Genomic DNA, 24,155 nt, shown 5'->3' on the forward strand with positions numbered 1-24,155 from the left:
TCATTCATTGATCAAAGGTAAGAAACGTCGTTTGAAATAAGAGTAAACCAACAGAATACATTTACAGGTGTATATTACAGGTAATAGGTGTGTTGCGATTGCATTTACGAAGCATCCATCGGTCAGTGGTTACACTGAAATCATGCAGTTTGTGCTTTGACCTCCAGAGGGCGACAAATCAGCACAGACAGAGAGCTCCATTCAAACTTTGCTGCCATCAGGAATAATTCTTCAAATATAATCATCAGTGTTTGAGCAGTTCTGATATCAGGGACAATCTAGACATGTGTGACAATACTGAACATGTCAACATGACACACCTTAAACATCATGTGATCCACTCTCAGTCTGCACTTTCATTCATGACTTCAACAGGTTGAAATGAGCTTTGAACAAACATCAGTTCAGTGCTGAAACATTCAAACGCTGCAGGAAGAAGAACAACAAAGTGATGACAGATGTTTGTGCTTCAAACTGGAAAACCAGCAGAAATAAATCACAGCCTGCCAGAGGTTTAGGAGTTTCTGAGGTGCACCTGAACGCAGCATAGTGTTTCAAAGCCCCTGATTGTCTTCAAACGCCGCATTAGGCTGAAAGTTTACTTTCACTTCCTGAACTTCGTGGAGTGGCGCTTGTTGTTGGTGTGTGAAGAAACTGTAAGTTTGCTTTGTTTCCTCCTTTAACAGTTTGTCTTTAGGAACTTTACTGTTTGTTCAGCTCATGTTTGAGTTCTTCACACAACAAACTGTGTGTGTTTGTATTAAAGTCAGTGTGTAATGTTTCCTGGCTAACATCAGCTGTGTGCAGCTTAGTTCAGCACAAATCTGCCGCTCCATAGTTCACGGTAACGGACTCACAGCTGGACCAACGAGGCCGAGTGTGTCCGCCACTCTGAGCTACGTTCGTGTTTGTGTGCTTGTAGTTTGTACTTTGTGAGTTCACTCAGAGGACGCAGCGTACGTGATGACGTCACAGCCCTTTACCTCCTTTACTGTCACTGTGATTAATATTTACACACCACACGAGACACCTGACAGCATGCTAACGCTAAGCTAAAGCTAAGCTAACGCTAAGCTAGCCAAGAACCCAGAGTGATGTTAAAGCTGAGTAAACACTGACCCCAGACCAGCACCGTGATAAAGTGAGCTGCTGCTGCTGAACCTGAACAGGTAACAAAGTGATGAGCAGTCAGGCTGCAGGTTTCTACCTGTTCATGTTTCTACAGTAGAATCACTTTGAAGTGTCTTTGTGCTGTTTCATCTTTGATTTGTGTTCATAAACACTCAGAGAAACATCACGTGACCTCATCAGGATCTGTGTTGGTGTGTGGGGCTGTACCTCAGCTTTAGATTATGGTGATTATGAGACAGTGTTTCAGCTCATTTTACACAGTAACATGAAAGTACTGTTATGAGGAGTAATGACGTAACATACTCCATTACTTTTAATTAAAGTGTTCTGTGTAATATGTGTAATAATGACTTTTTTGAGTAACTTCATCTCTGTCAATAACAACATTCATACGTGGAATAAAACCACATCAGTGGATCATTGCTGGAGCTGCCTGGACTTCAGTCTTCAGCATCTCAACCAACAGCATTGACATGCTGCTCCAGATGTCTGTGCTCCAGATGTCTGTGCTCCAGATGTCTGTGCTCCAGATGTTTGTGCTCCAGATGTTTGTGCTCAAGTGATCAGACTCACAGTTTCATCCTTGAAATAAGTGTTTATATTGTTGACCCACCATTGATCATGATCAGTGGTGGGTCAGCGACATGCTTTCTTTCCGTCTCAGGTTTAAATATCTGGGACTCTCCACCGTTTGGTTTTAAAACTGAAGAAGCTTCTCGGATGAAACGTCTTCCAGAAACTTAAAGACGTCTCTTTTCTTTCCAAGCTCCTTAGATCACATGACCTGGATGACTGAACCTACAGACATATTGACCTGGTTTCTAGGTCACATGACAGGTCAGAGGTCAGCGACTGTAACTCGGTTACTCCTGTTAATGTGAACTCACTGAGTGTTTGTGGTTTACCTCTCAGACTGACTGAAGATGATGATGGAGGAAGAGGAGGACAGAGCAGAGTCTGCAGGGTCCAGCTGTCCGTCTGTGAGGAGTGACCGGTCCAAAGATCAAAATCCAGGCTTCAGTGGTGAACCTGGAGCAACGAGGTCAGAGAGCTGAACTCACTGAGTAACAGAAATAATTCTGCACTGACATTATAATCAGTGTTGACTCTGGTTGATTGTCTGACTGTGTTTGTGAGCTGAGAGGAAATGAAAATGAGTTTGTAACAAATATCAGTTTTGTCCAGTTTTCCTGTAAAAAGCTGAACTCTAATCTAAGAGGATGTTACTGACAGGAAACAGCTGCATTATCTGCAGTCTGTGTGATCACAGCTGCTTCAATCATGTTTGTGTCTGCAGAGGTCAGAGGTCACAGTCTGCAGGGTCCAGCTGTCCGTCTGTGAGGAGTGACCGGTCCAAAGGTGGAAATCCAGACTTCAGTGGTGAACCTGGAGCAACGAGGTCAGAGAGCTGTGATGACTCCTTTACATGTTTGTGTTTCCTGGATAAATATGACCTGAAACATCCTCAGATTGTTACAAAGATTCATTAAAAAGAAAACAATGAAAGAGAAAAGATCCAAATGTTCGACTTGGTCATTTGCTGTTTGAGGACAGTGATGCTCATATCTGTGGGGAAAGTGTGACCTGAGTGGGTTCATGTTTGTCTTTAAAGAACAGCTCTGATGCTCTTTGTGTCTGATCTGTTAAACAGTCTGAGAGGTCACACAGAGACCCAGCAGCTAAAGCCTGGATCATACTGGCTGCTGTTACTCCATCAGGACAACACTGAACCACAGTGCTGTTCATGGAAATCAGTGCAGCTTTACACTGTATCACCAAAGTACTGACTCGTCTGCCTTCACACACATGTAAACTTGAGTGACATCATATTCTGAGTCCACAGCATTTATGGTAAATGGCCTGTATTTATATAGCGCTTTTCTAGTCCCTAAGGACCCCAAAGCGCTTTACACAACCAGTCATTCACCCATTCACACACACACACACACTGGTGATGGCAGCTACAATGTAGCCACAGCCACCCTGGGGCGCACTGACAGAGGCGAGGCTGCCGGACACTGGCGCCACCGGGCCCTCTGACCACCACCAGTAGGCAACGGGTGAAGTGCCCAAGGACACAACGACCGAGACTGTCCAAGCCGGGGCTCGAACCGGCAACCTTCCGATTACAAGGCGAACTCCCAACTCTTGAGCCACGATCGCCACATTTAATATGATGTCAGCCAAGAGTTCAACATATAACAGCTTAAACTGTTCTGAAAAGGTTTTTTCACAGGTTAAAAAGTGTTTACGGGATTTTTAACAGTTCTTTCAGAAGCACATACGTGAGGTCAGACACACGGAAGCAGCAACACTGACTGAACACAGCTTTTAGAGGCTAAATTCACATTTTAATAATGAAAGTGGCTTCATGTGTGTGTCCATGGTTCATCCACAGAGTGGAGCAGCAGAGCTCAGAGGGTCCCAGTGGTCAGTCTGCCCAGCAGCATCAAACACAGCTGGACTCCATGTTTATGGTCTGTACATGTACAACAACTACTTTATTATTAATATTAATACATTTGTTTATAGGTCCCTTTCAGAACACCAAGGACTCTGTGGACTAAATGACCAAAAGAAACAAACTTTGAAATCAGACGGTGCAAATGTGATCACAGGGAAACGTTTTAAACATCGAGGCTTTAAACAGAAACCAAAGTGAAACAGTTTGTAGTCGAGATCAGTGGGAATGAAGCTGAATAACTGTTTCTTCAATAACTCTGAGAAATAAATGACAAATATGATGGAAATTAGCAGCATTAGCACTTACTAATGATGTGAGTCAACACTCTGCTGTATTCAGACGACCACATTAGGTGGTGTAATGGAAACCAGTGGATCCAGTCCAGTCGTGGCGACCTGTGGCGAGTCGATCTGAGCAGCTACTAATGGAAACGGGGCCATAGATGTGTTTGTGCTTAATAACAGTGAATCACAGGATTTTTACATTACAGTTAAAATCTCATGTTGTTTGTTAAAGTGTGCAGTTCAGGGTGTGTTACTAAAACTGTGGTTTGCTCACTTTCCAAAGACCCAGCCCCCATAAAAAGCAGCCAATCAGCTCTAAGAGTTACACACACGTGTAAACCAGAGCAGCAAATCAGGTCCAAATGTGTTGTTCACAGTGAGTGGATCATCAGTGTGCTGCTATGTTAACATCCTGCAGCAGGATGTGTTTGGTCAGCTGGTTCACATTTCCTCAGGACCTTCTTGATGTGATGTTCTTCTGCCTCCCTGGCTGCTGTGTCTGTGGGGATGGCGTTCGCTCTGTGTTGTAGCGTCCTGATGACGCCCAGTTTGTGCTCCAGTGGATGATGAGAGTCAAACCTTAAATACTGATCTGTATGTGTAAACAGAGTGAACCTTTAAGACCAGCTGTCTGTACGATCAACTCAGTCACCTATAACATCGCCAAGTTTCTGGCTTCGATCATCAACCTGTTGGTAGTTCAGCTCTGAACACCAGTGAAATGTTTCTCCCACTGAAATCGCTGCATTCATATGAACAGAATCAGCGTTTTGGGACCGTGGAGTTGTGGAGAAATTCTCAGTTAATCAGATAAAGTCAAACTTATAATTGGTGAGGAGATCGTGGATGATATGCTTCTTGATTGTAAAGAAGTGGATGTTGTGTGGACTGAAGTTCAGAGTGGTGGGTCATTCATAAATATTCTGTTCCAGCTGCTGGAGGACAACATCATCACTTTTGTGAAGAACGAGCTGAAGAAGATCCAGAAGGCTCTGAATCCAAATAAGCCCCAGTGCTTGGAGTTTCAGAGGGAGGATGATGAGCAGAGGAGCAGCAGAGAGGCATTTGTGAAGATCACAGTGGACTTCCTGAGGAGAATGAAGCAGGAGGAGCTGGCTGACCGTCTGCAGAGACGTAAGAGGATTTCTTACTTAAGGTTTTAAGCTGTTAGATAAATGAGACACTCATGACACCAGTGTGTTCAGTCATTTCTCAGTGGGTCAGAAAATGTCGTCAGCGATTTGTAAAATATGATTGTTGAAGTTGTATTTTTATTATTATTATTCAGAATTTCCAGCTGCTGTTTGTCATCGTAACCTTAAATCCACCCTGAAGAAGAAGTTCCAGTGTGTGTTTGAGGGCATCGCTAAAGCAGGAAACCCAACCCTCCTGAATCAGATCTACACAGAGCTCTACATCACAGAGGGAGGGACTGCAGAGGTCAATGATGAACATGAGGTCAGACAGATTGAAACAGCATCCAGGAAACCAGACAGACCAGAAACAACCATCAGACAAGAAGACATCTTTAAAGCCTCACCTGGAAGAGACGAACCAATCAGAACTGTGCTGACAAAGGGAGTGGCTGGCATTGGGAAAACAGTCTTAACACAGAAATACAGCCTGGACTGGGCTGAAGACAAAGCCAACCAGGACATCCAGTTCATATTTCCATTCACTTTCAGAGAGCTGAATGTGCTGAAAGAGGAAAAGTTCAGCTTGGTGGAACTTGTTCATCACTTCTTTACTGAAACCAAAGAAGCAGGAATCTGCAGCTTTGAAGACTTCCAGGTTGTGTTCATCTTTGATGGTCTGGATGAGTGTCGTCTTCCTCTGGACTTCCACAAAACTACAATCCTAACTGACCCTAGAAAGTCCACCTCAGTGGATGTGCTGCTGATAAACCTCATCAGGGGGAAACTGCTTCCCTCTGCTCACCTCTGGATAACCACACGACCTGCAGCAGCCAATCAGATCCCTCCTGATTGTGTTGACATGGTGACAGAGGTCAGAGGGTTCACTGACCCACAGAAGGAGGAGTACTTCAGGAAGAGATTCAGAGATGAGGAGCAGGCCAGCAGCATCATCTCCCACATCAAGACTTCACGAAGCCTCCACATCATGTGCCACATCCCAGTCTTCTGCTGGATCACTGCTACAGTTCTGGAGGATGTGCTGGAAACCAGAGAGGGAGGACAGCTGCCCAAGACCCTGACTGAGATGTACATCCACTTCCTGGTGGTTCAGGCCAAAGTGAAGAAGGTCAAGTATGATGGAGGAGCTGAGACAGATCCACACTGGAGTCCAGAGAGCAGGAAGATGATGGAGTCTCTGGGAAAACTGGCTTTTGATCAGCTGCAGAAAGGAAACCTGATCTTCTATGAATCAGACCTGACAGAGTGTGGCATCGATATCAGAGCAGCCTCAGTGTACTCAGGAATGTTCACACAGATCTTTAAAGAGGAGAGAGGACTGTACCAGGACAAGGTGTTCTGCTTCATCCATCTGAGTGTTCAGGAGTTTCTGGCTGCTCTTCATGTCCATCTGACCTTCATCAACTCTGGACTCAATCTGCTGGAAGAACAACAAACAACCTCCAAGAAATCTAAATTATTTAACAAACCAAAACTTCAATCTCTCCACCAGAGTGCTGTGAACAAGGCCTTACAGAGTCCAAATGGACACCTGGACTTGTTCCTCCGCTTCCTCCTGGGTCTTTCACTGCAGGCCAATCAGACTCTCCTACGGGGTCTGCTGACACAGACAGGAAGTAGCTCACAGACCAATCAGGAAACAGTCCAGTACATCAAGAAGAAGCTCAGTGAGAATCTGTCTGCAGAGAAAAGCATCAATCTGATCCACTGTCTGAATGAACTGAATGATCGTTCTCTAGTGGAGGAGATCCAACAGTCTCTGAGATCAGGACGTCTCTCCACAGATTATCTGTCTCCTGCTCAGTGGTCAGCTCTGGTCTTCATCTTACTGTCATCAGAAGAAGATCTGGATGTGTTTGACCTGAAGAAATACTCTGCTTCAGAGGAGGCTCTTCTGAGGCTGCTGCCAGTGGTCAAAGCCTCCAACAAAGCTCTGTGAGTAAACATGTGATCAGGCTTTATTTATAACATAAACAGTATCATGTGTGATGGACCCTTAAAAACTTAAACATATTTTTTTACATGATCATCAGCACTAAATACAGTATATTATAGTTAATGTTTGATGGCAGCAGTAAATGTCAGAGTCTCTTAAACATATCTGGGTGTCAGCTTTTATCAAAGTCACGTCCAGAATCATCCTGTAAGTAAACTTTATTTAAACAGCAGCTTTCACAGGTCAAAAACCACAAAGTGCTTTACAATAGAAACAGGCAATAAAAACACAGAAGATAAAAACATTAAACAGCAAACACTGAACATCATACAGCCTAAAACTAGTTAAAGGCCACTCTGAATACTAGAGTCTGAATAAATGAGTTAGTGGGACCAGTAAAAGCCTTTGACTGGAAGATCTCAGATGTGAGAAGAGCTGTAGGATTGTAGAAAGTCAGAAACATAAACTGGGACTAAAAGTAAGGACTAAAACTTTAAATAACGCCTAAAATGAACTGGTTACCAGTGTGAAGAGATTAAACTGGAGTAATGTCCAGTCTAATGTGCTGGTTAAAAGCCTCGCAGCATGATTCTGTACTGACTGAAGACGTTCAAAGACTGTGATGGAGCCGTAGGTGATCAACTCCCTCATTGCTCCTCTGGTCTTATTGCTCTGCATCAGTGCACTGCTCAGCTGAAGATGAGTTCACTTCTATATGTTACAATCTGCCTCACCAGTACAGCTCCAAGGATCTGCAGCTGCTGAATCAATTATATTCCTCGTGTTTCTTCTGGTTTCCTGTTGTTAGATCTGCATGCTTGATTGTTTTTCAATCTCTCCAATGTCGTGCACTTTGATTTCCGACTGTACACAGTCTGTGAACCATGACAATTTGTGACAGAATGCAATGATCAGTGAGGACCCGGAGGACACTGACATTTACACTGTGCAGAATGAGACTTGAGACTTTATCTCACTGCTTTGTGGACGACTGATGGAAGGACTAATCACTATATCTGCTTTAATTGAACGAATTTCCATTTCACTGGTTCAGTCTCCCAGAATCTCTCAATCATACCTTGACCTTTTCCTAGAGTAACTAACCCTCACTCACCAGGATATGAGCCAGCCTTCCCTCTCATTGCTACATACTTACAGTCTTGCCTATCACCTAGGGCTGCACGATTAATCATTAGAAAAACGCGATCTCGATTCATACTTGTGTGCGATCTCATTTCCAAATGACAACGATTAAAAAAAAAAAAAAACGACGATTGTACCGCATTTTGATCCGGGACGTAATCTGCATGAAAACAAGCGCTCACTCTTCCTGCTCAACAAATGATAAGGGCGGAGCCTTATACCACGTGATACAGAAGCTGTGCCGTGTGATGCTAAAATTAGCGGGAAAAACAACGGAGAGCACGTCAGGGATGACGAGAAAGTGACAGGAGAAAATCCGTCCCGGTCAACCACCCAAACATCAATAACGGGAACCTTATACAGCGCTTCCCTATACCCGTCGAACTCGCGCAGGCACAAAGAAACTACGGAGGCTATTACTTATCACCTGACCAAAGATATGGCTCCATCAACACTGTGCAAAACGAGGGATTTAGGAAAACGATCAACACCCCAGACAAACACTACACAGTGCCGTCCCGCAACTATTTTTCTATTGTTGCACTACCTGCTCTGTACACGCAGCGTCGAGCAACGGTGGAGACGGAATTTCAAGCAGTACAACATTTTGTTGTTTTTATGTTTATTTATTGTTTTTATGTTCAGTCTCAACTGTTATGAAGTTGATGTGCAGTTAATAAGTGCAATAAATAGGGATGGGTATCGTTTAGGTTTTATCCGATACCGGTGCCAAACCGGTACTTTTGAAATGGTGCCAGTGCTCAAACGGTGCTCAAACGGTGCTTAAAGAATGGAGAACACAAACTTTGTCCAAAAACCTCTCATGCTCAGCTGTTTTTTTGTAAAAAGATAACAATGTGTGCCTTTCCTGCAGCTATGGGGCATATATGGTATCACTCTTGACTGGAAGCAGTGCTTAAACAATGGAAAAAACACAAACTTTGTCCAAAAACCTCTCATGTTTAACTGTTTTCCACTTTTTCTTTGGTCATTTTAGCCTTTTTGGCCAGGGTGAAGGGAGTATCTGCCATCAAACAAGAAGACAGCCGCATGTACAGTGGGGCAAAAAAGTATTTAGTCAGCCACCGATTGTGCAAGTTCCCCCACCTAAAATGATGACAGAGGTCAGTAATTTGCACCAGAGGTACACTTCAACTGTGAGAGACAGAATGTGAAAAAAAATGCATGAATCCACATGGTAGGATTTGTAAAGAATTTATTGGTAAATCAGGGTGGAAAATAAGTATTTGGTCAATAACAAAAATACAACTCAATACTTTGTAACATAACCTTTGTTGGCAATAACAGAGGTCAAACGTTTACTATAGGTCTTTACCAGGTTTGCACACACAGTAGCTGGTATTTTGGCCCATTCCTCCATGCAGATCTTCTCGAGAGCAGTGATGTTTTGGGGCTGTCGCCAAGCAACATGGACTTTCAACTCCCGCCACAGATTTTCTATGGGGTTGAGGTCTGGAGACTGGCTAGGCCACTCCAGGACTTTCAAATGCTTCTTACGGAGCCACTCCTTTGTTGCCCGGGCGGTGTGTTTTGGATCATTGTCATGTTGGAAGACCCAGCCTGGTTTCATCTTCAAAGTTCTCACTGATGGAAGGAGGTTTTGGCTCAAAATCTCACGATACATGGCCCCATTCATTCTGTCCTTAACACGGATCAGTCGTCCTGTCCCCTTGGCAGAAAAACAGCCCCATAGCATGATGTTTCCACCCCCATGCTTCACAGTAGGTATGGTGTTCTTGGGATGCAACTCAGTATTCTTCTTCCTCCAAACACGACGAGTTGAGTTTATACCAAAAAGTTCTACTTTGGTTTCATCTGACCACATGACATTCTCCCAATCCTCTGCTGTATCATCCATGTGCTCTCTGGCAAACTTCAGACGGGCCTGGACATGCACTGGCTTCAGCAGCGGAACACGTCTGGCACTGCGGGATTTGATTCCCTGCCGTTGTAGTGTGTTACTAATGGTGACCTTTGTTACTTTGGTCCCAGCTCTCTGCAGGTCATTCACCAGGTCCCCCCGTGTGGTTCTGGGATCTTTGCTCACCGTTCTCATGATCATTTTGACCCCACGGGATGAGATCTTGCGTGGAGCCCCAGATCGAGGGAGATTATCAGTGGTCTTGTATGTCTTCCATTTTCTGATGATTGCTCCCACAGTTGATTTTTTTCACACCAAGCTGCTTGCCTATTGTAGATTCACTCTTCCCAGTCTGGTGCAGGTCTACAATACTTTTCCTGGTGTCCTTCGAAAGCTCTTTGGTCTTGGCCATGGTGGAGTTTGGAGTCTGACTGTTTGAGGCTGTGGACAGGTGTCTTTTATACAGATGATGAGTTCAAACAGGTGCCATTCATACAGGTAACGAGTGGGGGACAGAAAAGCTTCTTACAGAAGACGTTACAGGTCTGTGAGAGCCAGAGATTTTCCTTGTTTGAGGTGACCAAATACTTATTTTCCACCCTGATTTACGAATAAATTCTTTACAAATCCTACCATGTGAATTCATGGATTTTTTTTTTTTCACATTCTGTCTCTCACAGTTGAAGTGTACCTCTGGTGCAAATTACTGACCTCTGTCATCATTTTAAGTGGGGGAACTTGCACAATCGGTGGCTGACTAAATACTTTTTTGCCCCACTGTAGCTATGATGATGTTTGCTAGTTCACCTTACATGCATTAATATAATAACGTGGTTAGCCTACTCAACGTAAATTACACACGAACAACATTAAGCTACTCACGCAGAGAAGAACGGCTGCTACTGCATCATCATCCTCATCATTTCTGCTACACTGGCAGGGCTAGGGGCCAGGACTCTCCTCTTCGGGTTTTTGGGGGATGTTCTAACTCCGGGTCGATAACAGGCACCACACCCGCAGTAGATGCGCTCGGTGTGAGGTCTCGCAGCAAGCTATCAAATACGGCGCATTTCTTGGCTTTTAAAAAAAACGCTATGCGTCGCCAGGTGTTTCATCGGATTCGAGGTGTTACCTCCTTTGACAGTATCACAGTATCAGCTTAAAGCACTTGTTGCTGCTGAGTTTGCATCTTTTGCTGTGAAGTACAGCCAGACTTTGACCGCTTCGCCTTGGACATTTTTAATCTGTAGCTCTGCTCTAACAGAACGTACGTACCCGGCCCCGCCTACTATCCTCGGAAACGTAAAATGATTGGCTAGAAGTGTATCACAGCTCAGGAAAAAAAAGCACCGAAATAAAGCACCGAAATGTGCGCTGCTTTTCGGTCTGGTTACTACCGTTTATGTCAGAACCGGTGCCATCATGGCACCGGACACCGGTACCCATCCCTAGCAATAAATATTTATACTGGAAAAGAAAATCGTGAGAGAATCGTGATCTCAATTCTAAGCCAAAAAATCGTGATTCTCATTTTATGCAAAATCGTGCAGCCCTACTGTCACCTGTTCACAGAATGAGTCATCACTTGTTTTTGTTTAGCATTTAATGAACAAGTTCCAGGTCTTTATATTTACACAGGGAACATTTTTAAACTAAAACGTTTTTTAGCCATAAATAGTAATGCACACTGACATTTGTCTTTCTTTCAAAGGTTCAACACAAGAAGTGATTTAAATTAATCACAAACAGTTTGTTATCAAATGACAATTTTTCAGATTATGTCTTTATTTTGTTTTTGTTTTTTAGGCTGAGTGTCCCTGATCTCTCTGAAAGAGGGTATGAAGCTCTGTCCTCAGTTCTCAGCTCCCAGTCTTCTACACTGAGAGAGCTGGACTTAAGTAACAACAACCTGCAGGATCCAGCAGTGGAGTTTCTTTCTGCAGGACTGAGAAGTCCACACTGTAAACTGAATACTCTGAGGTGAGATCAAGTTATGTTGTGCTTTTCATGAATTGACAGAATTAACCAATAAGAAGCCACTAAATGGGGAAAAAAGTCAGTTAAACTTCTGTAATAGTTTTATGTTAGTGTCATCTCTTAGTGTTGACTAGGGCTGCATGATTTTGCATAAAATGAGAATCACGATTTTTTGGCTTAGAATTGAGATCACGATTCTCTCACGATTCTCTTTTCCAGTATAAATATTTATTGCACTTATTAACTGCACATCAACTTCATAACAGTTGAGACTGAACATAAAAACAATAAATAAACATAAAAACAACAAAATGTTGTCCTGCTTGAAATTCCGTCTCCACCGTTGCTCGACGCTGCGTGTACAGAGCAGGTAGTGCAACAATAGAAAAATAGTTGCGGGACGGCACTGTGTAGTGTTTGTCTGGGGTGTTGATCGTTTTCCTAAATCCCTCGTTTTGCACAGTGTTGATGGAGCCATATCTTTGGTCGGGTGATAAGTAATAGCCTCCGTAGTTTCTTTGTGCCTGCGCGAGTTCGACGGGTGTAGGGAAGCGCTGTATAAGGTTCCCGTTATTGGTGTTTGGGTGGTTGACCGGGACGGATTTTCTCCTGTCACTTTCTCGTCATCCCTGACGTGCTCTCCGTTGTTTTTTTCCTGCTAATTTTAGCATCACACGGCAGCTTCTGTATCACGTGGTATAAGGCTCCGCCCTTATCATTTGTTGAGCAGGAAGAGTGAGCGCTTGTTTTCATGCAGAGTACGTCCCGGATCAAAATGCGGTACAATCGTCGTTTTTTTTTTTTTTTTTTTTTTAAATCGTTGTCATTTGGAAATGAGATCGCACACAAGTATGAATCGAGATCGCGATTTTCTAACGATTAATTGTGCAGCCCTAGTGTTGACCTAGTGTTGCAATAAACAGGATTTATTGCAAAAAATCTAAAAACTCTTTAGTGCACCCTCATTGCAATTTAATAACAGTGTTTAATGTTTATGTGTCATTTTTCAGACTGAGTCACTGTAAGCTCTCAGAGAGAGGCTATGAAGCGCTGTCCTCAGCTCTCAGCTCCCAGTCCTCTAGTCTGAGACAGCTGGACCTGAGTAACTCTGACCTGCAGGATTCAGGAGTGAAGTTTCTGTCTGCTGGAGTGAAGAGTCCACGCTGTAAAATGGAAACTCTCAGGTCAGGATTTAAAATGTTCCACCGATGATCATGTTAAACCTGATTTCTATTACTGCATAAACAGTCAATTGATTTGAAAAAAGTCTTAATGTAGAAATTAGCGTCTGGGGTTTTTAGTGATATTTGTTCACTTTCTGTCTTTCATTTGCAATGAAATGTCCCATCTGCTCCTCTGAGTCCAAATTCTTTATTTTAGCAGTGCTTCATCCACCAAACCTTCTAGTTCGATTCCTGTATTCTGAAGGTTTTTACAGAGCTGTTTGTTCAGATATCAGAATTTGATTTTCAGAAAACTTTAGTAATAAAAATATGATCAATTGATTATTTCTGACTGAAAAGATGAAATATATATTTGGTCATAGTGATATGACTCATTGCCTCACTTAAACATAAAATGTAAACAAAAATTCAAAACAATAGATTAATATAAAACTGAATTTGACTGTTGAGCTTAAAGTGAGCTTGAATGTTATTCACTTCCCGTTTTATTTTGGTAGTTATCGTCTCTGGTTTTTACTTTTACTTCCTCCCCCGACATTGTCTACATTAGTTTCAGCTGTAGAAGATTTATTGACTGTTTGATTTGTCACTTTTTTTAAAACTATAATTGTTGACTTATAAACTATTGCTAAAATGTATTTTTATTAAAATACCAAATAATTTATTACTTTATCATCTAATTAGATTATAATTCTGTAAATAGGGGTGATAGTGTGGTCTATGTGGGTTGTCTTCAGGTACTCTTCCTCCCACAGTCCAAGAACATGCATGCAAGGTTAACTGGAGATGTGTGATTGTGAGCATAAATTGTCTGTCTCTGTGTTTACCTGGCTACATCACCATGGTTACTGATGCTGAACCAATAACCTGGTCTGGATCAGGTTATGTTCAGAGTTTTTGTTTAAAATCAACTGAAGTGCCTCGTTTTCACTGATTCTTTCATTTACAGGAAGCTTTAAGTGTGATATAGAGTCAGTTAGGGTTGCAAAGGGGTGGAAAATTTCCGGTAAATTTCCAAAAAGTTTCTGGTAAATTTCCATGGTAAGTTAAGCTTGGGAATTTTGGAAATATTCCATATTGGAAACTTTCCATGGAAATAATGGGAATTATGGAAATTAATGGGAATTTAGGAGAACTAACTGGGAATATATTATTTCCAAGCATAAATATAAACAGAAATCATAAGAAAACCTCCATGCAAAATGTTTTCAACAGATATTTCAACAGATTTATTTGTAAGTACAGTAGAATAGAACACGTTTTAATAACTTGTTTCATGGATGAATAAAAACAGAAATGTTGAGTTCAATATTACCATCCCCTAACCCCGCTCATTCAAAAATGCCCCCTGTCCAAAAATCTCCACAAAGTCCCATTCAAAAGGTTAAATGAAAAATGCCACTTATCCTCCAAAATGTCCCATTAAACATGCAAATCTTCCTTCAAGCAATCCTCTTTTCTCATTTTTGCTCAGTCAATAGACTCTTCCTGGACCTCATCATCATCCAACAACATGTCCACTTCCTCAGCATCCAACTCTGAGTCTTCCTCTTCAGTGTCACTTTCCAGCCTTGTTGAGGATGGCTCTGTGTCAGGCTCAAAGAGCCGTAGGTTTGCCCGAATGCCGACCAGCTTTTCCACTCTCACATTTGTGAGCCTGTTGCGAACCTTTGTGTGGGTGTTGCCAAACAGTGACCAGTTGCGCTTGGAGGCGGCTGATGATGGTGGGATTTGGAGGAGGATGGAGGCTACAGGTGCAAGGGCCTCAGATTCACATAGTCCCTTCCACCAGGTGGCTGCAGATATGTGCTGGCATGACTGCCATATTCCATCCCCTTTCCAAAGGCCTTGCTTTGTTCGATACTTTGCCAAACTGCCTAGAAGTTTGCCTTTATCGAGACCCAGGTGGTCAGACATGGCTGTAATGACCGCATAGGCACCGTTGATCTCCTCCCCAGAAAGTATGCCCTTGTCATATTTGGGGTCCAGCATGTATGCTGTTGCATGCACTGGCTGCATGAAGCCAGTGCATGCTCCCTCTGCTGTTCCAATGACTTGACCACAGCCGTTTCCTCTGCTTTCAGTAGTAGGGAAGTGGGCAGAATTGTCTGGATTTCTTCTTTGAGTTCTGCAAAAAGGCACTGGACATCTGACAAGATGGCACCATCCCCCTCTATCTTCGCTATTGCTGCTGCAATAGGTTTGAGGATTTTCCTGCTGCTAGATACTCTTTCCCAGAACACATCATCCAAGATGACCTTCTTGATGTCACTGTCGATGCCTACAGACTGGGATATGGCCATCTCTTGCAGAGACTCCTTTCCCTCCAGAAGGCTGTCAAACATGATAACAACACCACCCCATCGCGTTATGCTGGGAAGCTTCAGTGTAGTACTCTTGTTCTTTTCCTTTTGCTTTGACAGAAATGTAGCGGAAGTTACTTGTTTGCCTTTAACATATTTCAGAACTTGCTTCACTCTCTTATTCAGAGTGTCCATTGTTTTTAGTGCCATTATGTCTTTTAGGAGAAGGTTTAGTGTATGGGCTGCACAGCCAATAGTAGTTATATGTGGGTAGGTCTCCTCCACATGTGCCCAGGCAACCTTCATGTTGGCTGCGTTGTCAGTGACCAGTGCAAAAACTTTATCTGGTCCAAGGTCATTGATGATCACTTTTAGCTCATCTGCAATGTATTGGCCTGTGTGTCCGTTTTCCTTTGTGTCTACACTCTTGTAGAACACAGGCTGAGGAGTGGTGATTATGTAGTTAATAATTCCTTGTCCCCTGATATTGGACCATCCATCAGTGATGACTGAAATACAGTCAGCTTGGTCAATGGTCTGTTTCACCTTTGCTTGAACTCGACTGAACTCTTCATCCAGTAGATGAGTAGACAATGCATGTCTGGTTGGGGGAATGTATGCTGGTCGGAGAGCATTCAAAAATCTCTTCCAGTACACATTGGATGTCAGCATCAGGGGTGAGCCAGTTGCATAGATTGCACGAGCGAAACACTCATCTGCGTTTTTCTGGCTAGTGTCATCCATAAAATCAAAGAATCCTCCGATGCCAGAGGGACCAGGAGCTGATGAGTGGGTATCTGACTCTGATACAGCTGAAACAGATTCATTTTCCCCTTGAGTGGAACTCCTGGCTGCTGCATGTGTTGGGCCTTGAGGAATTTTTTTGCACTTTGCAATGTGCTGCTGCATTTTTGTGGCATTCTTCACGTACGTCTTATCACAATATTTACACATATATACAGGTTTCCCTTGCACATTAGCTGGTGTAAAATGTCTCCACACATCAGATAGCGCATGTGGCATTTTTCTGTAAAATAAAACAAGAGCTTGTAAAAATGCTAATGCAATGCAAGAGATCGTAATAATACAATTGCAATATGATAATAAACAGATATAAATAGTAAGGCTAGCTAAACAACTGGAATGATCTTCAAAACAAAACAGCCAAATGAGGAAGCTAGCATCTTCTTTATGTTATACTAGCTATGGCTTATTTAGCATCTAACAGATGCTAGCATTTTATTTAGCATCTTATCAGATTGCTATCTATAGGATTAATACATTTTATGTGATATTCACAATTTAAACATTTAATGAATATATTTTCCCATAATATCATCAAAACTTACCTCACTTGTTAAGTCCACAGGCTCAAATGTGTGCCTTCAATACTCTTTGTCCTTCAGGCTCAAAAGTGTGGTCCATGTGTACATGTGATGGAGGCATGCACAGTGCCAGTAGGTGGTCTCAATAGCCATGCAGCAAGCATGTGCTCTGTACATGTGATTAAGGAATGGCATGGATATTCAAGTGTATTTGAATTGCATTTGTTTGTTTTTGTCAATATTATGCTAAAATATACTTTGCTCAACTATATTTAAGTTCCCTAAGAAGAGCCAACCTTCAATTTTGAAAATTCCCAGTTTATTCCCATAAATTCCCGTTAATTCCCGTTTATTCCCATGGAAAGTTTCCATCTTTGAAAATTCCGGGAATTTTGCAACCCTAGAGTCAGTCATATCTGACTAATGTCAGTGAATGAGGCCCAGCTGTAAAGTCACAGCAGTCACACTGTATGTGTCTCATTGTCACTGGAGTTTAGGCTCCATGCATCCAGCTGGTGCTGCAGAAAAAGTAGAAATGTTTCTGTTTGGTTCTAATGCTGAGTCTCTTTTACAAAGATAGCACTGCAGCTAATCCTGCTCATGTAGCCAGTTAGTAAAAACTCAAGTCACTGTCAGACACAGCAGACATTTATTGATAATCTCACTGTATGTGGTCTTTTAGCGCCTCCTAGTTGTGAACATGTGGAGTGGTGTTAGTCTGGGTGACGAGTGTAACTGTTGAGTGAGAAAGACTGTGGTCGTGTCCAAATTCATGGGCTGCTTCCTCCTGAGCACCCGGCCTTCGCGGTCTACGTGGGCCGGGTCCTCAGAAGGTCGGGTAGGCCGGAAGTAAACGGCCGTGAAATTGGACGGTCTAGCCTTCTGATTAGCGTCACCGCTGTCTCGGTGGAGTTTAATAAACTCGGCCGTCTGCTCCTTGCTATCTAAAATATAACAGGACACTGGTGTAAATTGTTGACCATCTCACACGTCTGTTTAATCAGTTTTCTGTTTGACGTTTATTCAGTTGTGTAAAAACCAAGGACGAACCCACCCGGGGGATTCATAGTTTTATTTTATCTAATCTGATAACTTTAATCTCAGCCAAACCGATTTACTCACGAACAAATAAAACACTGAAAAAGCCAAACAATGACATTTTTAGGTTGTCTAAGTGACTTATATATTACTTTTAACCTGATTAGCGAAAGTCTGCGGTGATCTGAAAATGATGTGCCGGGAGTTGTGCCGTTCTCGGCCGCATCAGTGACCCTCGAGCTCCCGGCTAGCTGTCGAGCTGGTGGGTAGCAGACGTCTCCGAAAACGTCGAAGCACTTTTGCAAATATGCGATATCTTGATAAACCGAGCAGATATTTGATGTTTACACAACTACTTTCTCGCCTGAAAATATGTTAAAAGTTTTGTGACCCAGAAAGATTAATAAGAGTAAATTTAAATCTTAGTAGCGGTCGCCATTACCAGAAACTGGAGTTTGGCTGGGCCGCAATATGAATTCTGGGATATGGTGGGCCACGAAGGACACACCCGACCCATCCTTCAAATTCGGGGAAAAGGAGGACGCATTTGTCGGCTGCATTCGGAGGAGTCCACGAATTTGGACAGCCTTCGGCGCGTCGCTGTGACGTTATCGGTCTACAAATGCGGCTCAGGAGGAAGCAGCCCATGAATTTGGACACACCGAGCATGCGTGCTGGTAGCACCTTAGCCACAGCTTGAGTGTGGAGGAGAAGCTGAAAAAGAAGGTTTTCTAGTTTGTAAGGAGGAAAAAAACTGAGAGGAATAAGTTAAAGAGAGGCTGGAGAGTAACACAGAGCAGCAATGAATGCTGCTCACACAATTTAGACAGTTTAGCATTAAATGTTCGAGTGAGTTAGCTCCCAGCTAACTAGCAAACCAGCTAACTGCACCCACAAGCTGCGACTGCGTCTTTCTAACAAGAGCGTCAGACACTCAGACTGGTTTTCTTTGTGGATGATGATTTATTCTCACTGATCCTTCATGATGATGCTGCCATCCACCCACTGCTCCTAGCAGTGTTGCCAACTCCTCAGTAAGGAAAATTGCTATTGGCTGTCCTAAAAGTTGCTGGAAGTCGCTGAATGACGTCATCGCCTAATTTGGATAAATGGTCATGCTAATGTAATTGTAACGTACGTTGTAGGAGAGAAAAATAACATCGTGGAAGCGACATAACGTGAGTAAAAAACGTCCTGGAATGCATTTAAATAAATAAATCATAGTTCTGTCTGTAACTATTACAACACTCTCACCACATTTGTTAACAATTCTCTCAACAAATGTGTTTTTCCTCGTTCTTTGTTATCCAGCTGAGACTTTGGGTATAAATGTGTCATAAACAGGAGAAAGCAGTGCAGGTTCAATGTAATCAAACCTCAGACTGAGTTCAAAATCATCACCTGTCCCTGATACCACGTCAGCACCAGAACCATGATGTGTTTACTCACATTTAAAAAGGTGGAGGTCAGTGGACTGTTGTCATTGGTCTGAATGTGCCTCTATAAACATGTGCTCTTCATTATTGATGTTTTCCTAATGAACAGAAAATGAGACTTAATAAAATCCTCTGACTGTTGTTGGAGCAGGTTGGGTCCTGGGTTTGAGTCCCCCGCTGAACCACAGGGGCTTCTAGCTTTGTTTCACAGTGTGTAGAACAACAAATAAAACCAAATCTCAAAAAAACGCATCAAACTTTGAGGGTTGAACCAAGGATGAGGAAGCAGACTCGGCCCCAAACAGCTGGATATATGGATGTTACCACAGCAACCACAGCAGTGTGCTCTCAGTATATTTAGTTGTATAAAGGTGTTTGTGGTGTGTTGCAGCTGAAGCAGCCTCATGTATGTTGACACAGGGAGAAAATAGTGTGAGGACACTGTTCACAGCAGTCACAGCTCGCTGCCTTCAACAGTCTCTTCCTTCCTTGTTTGGATGTCACTGATATCATCTTCTGCTCTCACACTGACCACCTGTTGGAGCTAACATGCTAACATGGAAGCCGCAGGTATGCCACCTGTGGCAGCTGAGGTCACGTGATCTGAGTGTTTGAACCACACGTTGGAGCAGCGTTTCCAAACATCTGCACTTCAGAAGCTCCAAAGTGTGGAAACGTCACTGTGGAGCATCCCAAGAGATTTTCTTGCCTCTGCAAAGCTAAGCTTGCAAACAGCACCATAGTTTGTCAATCCCAACCAATCAGAGCGCTCCTTATGTCACGTCACATGACGCGTGTGTTTACCTCTTTGATTAGCACCCAAAGAACTAAAGAAAGGCTAAAAGGACGTTCAGCCAATCAAATCCCTCCTAGGAACAGGAAGTCTAGAGAGGAAATGGAGCAGAGAAGGAGAATCACCAGTTTAAATGTCTGAGTTTTAAACTGGTGACCCTGTAAAGAGGCTTTTATTGACTCTGTTTTCTTTACAGCTTTTTTCACCATTTAAACTGTTTAATATCAGATTTAGAAATAACTTTTGGACAGTTGTTGTACATTTCCACTAAAATGTGACACAAATAATGACTTTCTGACTTTACTTTGGACTAATCTAACGACTCAGCCTGGCTATGTTGGACTTGGTGTGGAAGCAGCTCCCAGTTTGAGTTCAGGAGACAGACACCCTCTACTTTGAAGATCAGCTTCAAACTTTCCTTTTTGATAAAGCTTATAGTTCGAGCTGGATCAGGTGACCCTGAACCATCCCTTAGTTATGCTGCTATAGGCTCAGGCTGTTGATGATGCTCTGCTTTCTTCTCCACTCCCCTCTTTTCACTCCTGATGCTTTTATATGTCACGACTGCATGTCCTTAACTTTTGTGTCTCTCTGAGCTCATCTCTTCTCTTTCCCCTCACCCTGCAACCAGTCATGGTAGATTTTTTTGAAGCTGAGCTTTGCTCTCTTCAGTTGGGTGTCTTCCCTGCTGCCTTTAAAACGGCGGTGGTGAGGCCCCTTCTGAAGAAGAGCAATTTGGATTGTAATGATTTTAATAACTACAGACCTGTATCCAACTTACCATTTTTAAGTAAAGTCTTAGAAAAACTTGTTTTTACTCAGATTACTGATTTTCTCAATGATAGAATCAGAATCAGAATCAGAATGGGTTTATTGCCAGATGTTGAGGTTTACAACATTAGGAAATTGCTGCGGTGCTTCAGTGCAGACAATAAGAATTAAAGTGCTATGTAGAAAGAAAGATATGTGCATGAGATATACATGAGATATATACATGAGAATAAGAATTAAGAGTGCTACGTAGAAAGATATATACATGAGTGCAGGTGGTGATCAGTGCCAAACATGAAATGATGCAGTGACACAGCGTAGGGTCATGTGTTAGTGGCGGGGACAGTCATGTGGTTATTGTTCATGTGTCCAACAGCAGAGGGGAAGAAACTGTTCTTATGGCGAGAGGTTCTGGTGCGAATGGACCGGAGCCTCCTGCCTGAGGGGAGCAGGTCAAACAGACTGTGTCCAGGGTGAGAAGGGTCAGCTGAGATCCGGGCTGCACGCCGCAGTGTCCTGGAGGTGTACAGGTCCTGCAGAGATGGGAGTCTGCAGCCAATCACCTTCTCAGCAGAGCGCACAACACGCTGCAGTCTCTGTTTGTCCCTGATAGACAGATCCTGGAGATATTCCAGTCTGGATTTAGGGTGAACCACAGCACAGAGACGGCTCTCCTAAAGGTTTTAAATGATCTTAGATGTAACTGGGACGCCCAAAAGCTCTCAGTCCTGGTGCTGCTGGATCTAAGCGCAGCCTTTGATACAGTAGACCACGCTATTCTTTTAAACAGACTAAAACACATGGTGGGCCTCTCTGGTGCTGTACACAGCTGGTTCACTTCCTATCTCTCTGACAGATCTTTTATGGTGAGTATGGATACATGCTCCTCTAAGATCCATAAAATGACATGTGGTGTGCCTCAAGGGTCGGTTCTAGGCCCTGTACTTTTTAATTTGTATATGTTGCCTCTCGGCGGTGTCATCAGGAGGCATGGAGTGAACTTCCACAGTTACGCTGATGACACGCAGCTGTACATCTCCGTGTCTCCTGATGACACCAGACCAATGGATGCCCTTTTTAACTGTGTCTTGGATATAAGATCTTGGATGGCAGAAAACTTTTTACAGCTTAACCAGGACAAAACTGAAGTTTTAATCGTCGGTCCTGAGGCTCAGAGAGAGAAACTCTTGTCTAAATTAGAGGCATTTTCACTATGTCCTTCACTACAAGTGAAAAACCTGGGTGTTATTTTTGACTCTGAGCTTGGTTTTATCCCACATGTTAAACATGTAACCAAAATTGGATTTTATCATCTAAAAAATATAGCCAGAGTCCGCCCTATTCTCTCTCGGGCCAACACGGAGATGCTGATGCATGCTTTTATTACCAGTCGCATTGATTACTGTAATGCCCTGCTCTCTGGTCTTCCTAAGAAGAATATTTCAACTTTACAACTCTTGCAAAACTCGGCAGCTCGTGTGCTGACGGAGACCAGAGGGCGGGCCCACATTACACCGGTTTTAGAATCGCTGCACTGGCTCCCCGTGTGTTTCAGGATCGATTTTAAAGTTCTTTTATTGGTTTTTAAATGTCTTAATGGTCTTGGGCCTTCTTATCTCTCATATCTGCTTTTACCATACGAACCCTCGCGGACCCTGAGGTCCTCTGGTGCTGGCCTTTTGATTGTCCCTAAAGTCAGGACACATACTCACGGAGAGGCAGCTTTTCAGTGGTATGGTCCTCGTCTGTGGAACAGCCTGCCGGAGGAGCTCAGGGCCGCAGAGAACGTACATGTTTTTAAGAACAGGCTCAAGACCACCTTTTTAATTTAGCTTTTACTTAGCGTTTATTTATTTTATGCTTATTCTATCCTGTTATTCTATTTATATTATATGCTGTGTGCCCAGCCTGGAGGCTGCAGTCTGTAACCGGCTCCCTGTGATAGTGTTTCCTCACCTGGCTCATGTGTGCCCAGCCCAATTTTACTCTTTGTGTGTGTGTGTGTGTGTGTGTGTGTGTGTGTGTGTGTGTGTGTGTGTGTGTGTGTGTGTGTGTGTGTGTGTGTGTGTGTGTGTGTGTGTGTGCGCGTGGGGGGGGATATGTATCCATGATCGTTTATGTTAATGAGAGTGTGGGGAGTGAGTTGGAGGGCGGGGGGGGGGGGCGCTTTTAACCATGTAAAGCACTTTGTGCTATATCTTTGTATGAAAAGTGCTTTATAAATAAAGATTGATTGATAGATTCTCCTCCAGGAGCCTGTTTTCACTGGGAGGATCGTTGTGTCAAAGGGAGTTCTTCCTTCCCACCATCACCAAGTGCTGCACACAGTGGATTGTCTGGTTTTTGGGGCTTTCTCTCTAATATTGGAGGCCTTACACTGTTAAACAGCTTCAGACGACTGTTGTTGTCTGTTGGGAATTGTCACTTTTAAATAAAGTTACATTGAATGGATGTAAATGGATAGATGTTATTGTGACAAACAGAAAATGATCTTTAAAAGATAGATTGTTGTTTTGTGTGTCTGCAGTCTGTCAGGCTGTCTGATCACAGAGAAAGGCTGTACTTCTCTGGCCTCAGCTCTGAGCTCCAACCCCTCCCATCTGAGAAAGCTGGATCTGAGCTACAATCATCCAGGTGACTCAGGAATGAAGCTGTTGTCGTCTGGACTGAAGGATCCAGGCTGGAGACTGGACACTCTCAGGTATGGAGAGAATGTCTGATAGAGGAGGACAAGCTGGAAACATTTCCTGTGTCTTTCACTCACTTCCTGTTTGTTTCCTGCAGATGAGACATGAACAATCACACATGCAGGAATATTTTCAGGGACAGACACACTAGTCTAGCTGGATAGTACGTGGATATTTATGTAGGGGGTCTCCAAGGAGTCTGTTTGCAGGAACATTAATGATAACTGATAAGTCATGTTGAGAGTTTCCTTAAAAGTAGACCTACAGTTAGGTCCATAAATATTTGGACAGAGACAACATTTTGTAACTTAAGTTTTTAAAAATCTCAGTGACGAACCAATTTCAGTGACCAAAAACGCCGTTTACGTGTGGACGAAAGGTGCAAACGCATAGAAAAATCTGCGTTTTCAAAAATACCCGGGTACGTGTGGACGTAGCCTAAGGATCAAACCTCTATCATTATGCAATCGATTATAGAACTCTAAGCATATATGAGTAAATATTTCTAAGCATAAATGACAATCAACAATATAAACCTTACAGCTGGTTTTAATAACAGAATTTATTTGTTTCTCAAACGAGAAAGAGCTATCGAGAAACACTCCTAAATCTTTAGTTGTTAACTTTTCCAGTGGGCCAAGGTCAAC

At 43.0% G+C, this 24,155-nt stretch overlaps 1 protein-coding gene across 3 annotated transcripts in view; it reads left to right on the top strand.

The window, feature by feature from the left end:
- LOC308412591 (protein NLRC3-like) overlaps positions 1-24,155 on the top strand; it is a 29,713-nt gene continuing 5,558 nt past the window's right edge. For 2 of the 3 annotated variants that reach the window (XM_080907069.1, XM_080907071.1), the window contains exons 1-9: positions 530-656; positions 2,044-2,173; positions 2,429-2,530; positions 3,530-3,608; positions 4,812-5,013; positions 5,168-6,968; positions 11,801-11,974; positions 12,982-13,155; positions 23,349-23,522. In XM_080907069.1, coding sequence (XP_080763195.1) covers positions 2,055-2,173; positions 2,429-2,530; positions 3,530-3,608; positions 4,812-5,013; positions 5,168-6,968; positions 11,801-11,974; positions 12,982-13,155; positions 23,349-23,522 — 2,825 coding nt within the window. In that variant the 5' untranslated portion in view covers positions 530-656; positions 2,044-2,054. Of the gene's footprint in view, positions 18-529; positions 657-2,043; positions 2,174-2,428; positions 2,531-3,529; positions 3,609-4,811; positions 5,014-5,167; positions 6,969-11,800; positions 11,975-12,981; positions 13,156-23,348; positions 23,523-24,155 lie in introns of those variants that run through there. The other variant, XM_080907070.1, reaches the window with a different exon arrangement.

Source organism: Rhamphochromis sp. 'chilingali' (genome assembly GCF_963969265.1).
Source record: "Rhamphochromis sp. 'chilingali' genome assembly, chromosome: 16".
NCBI lineage: Eukaryota > Metazoa > Chordata > Actinopteri > Cichliformes > Cichlidae > Rhamphochromis > Rhamphochromis sp. 'chilingali'.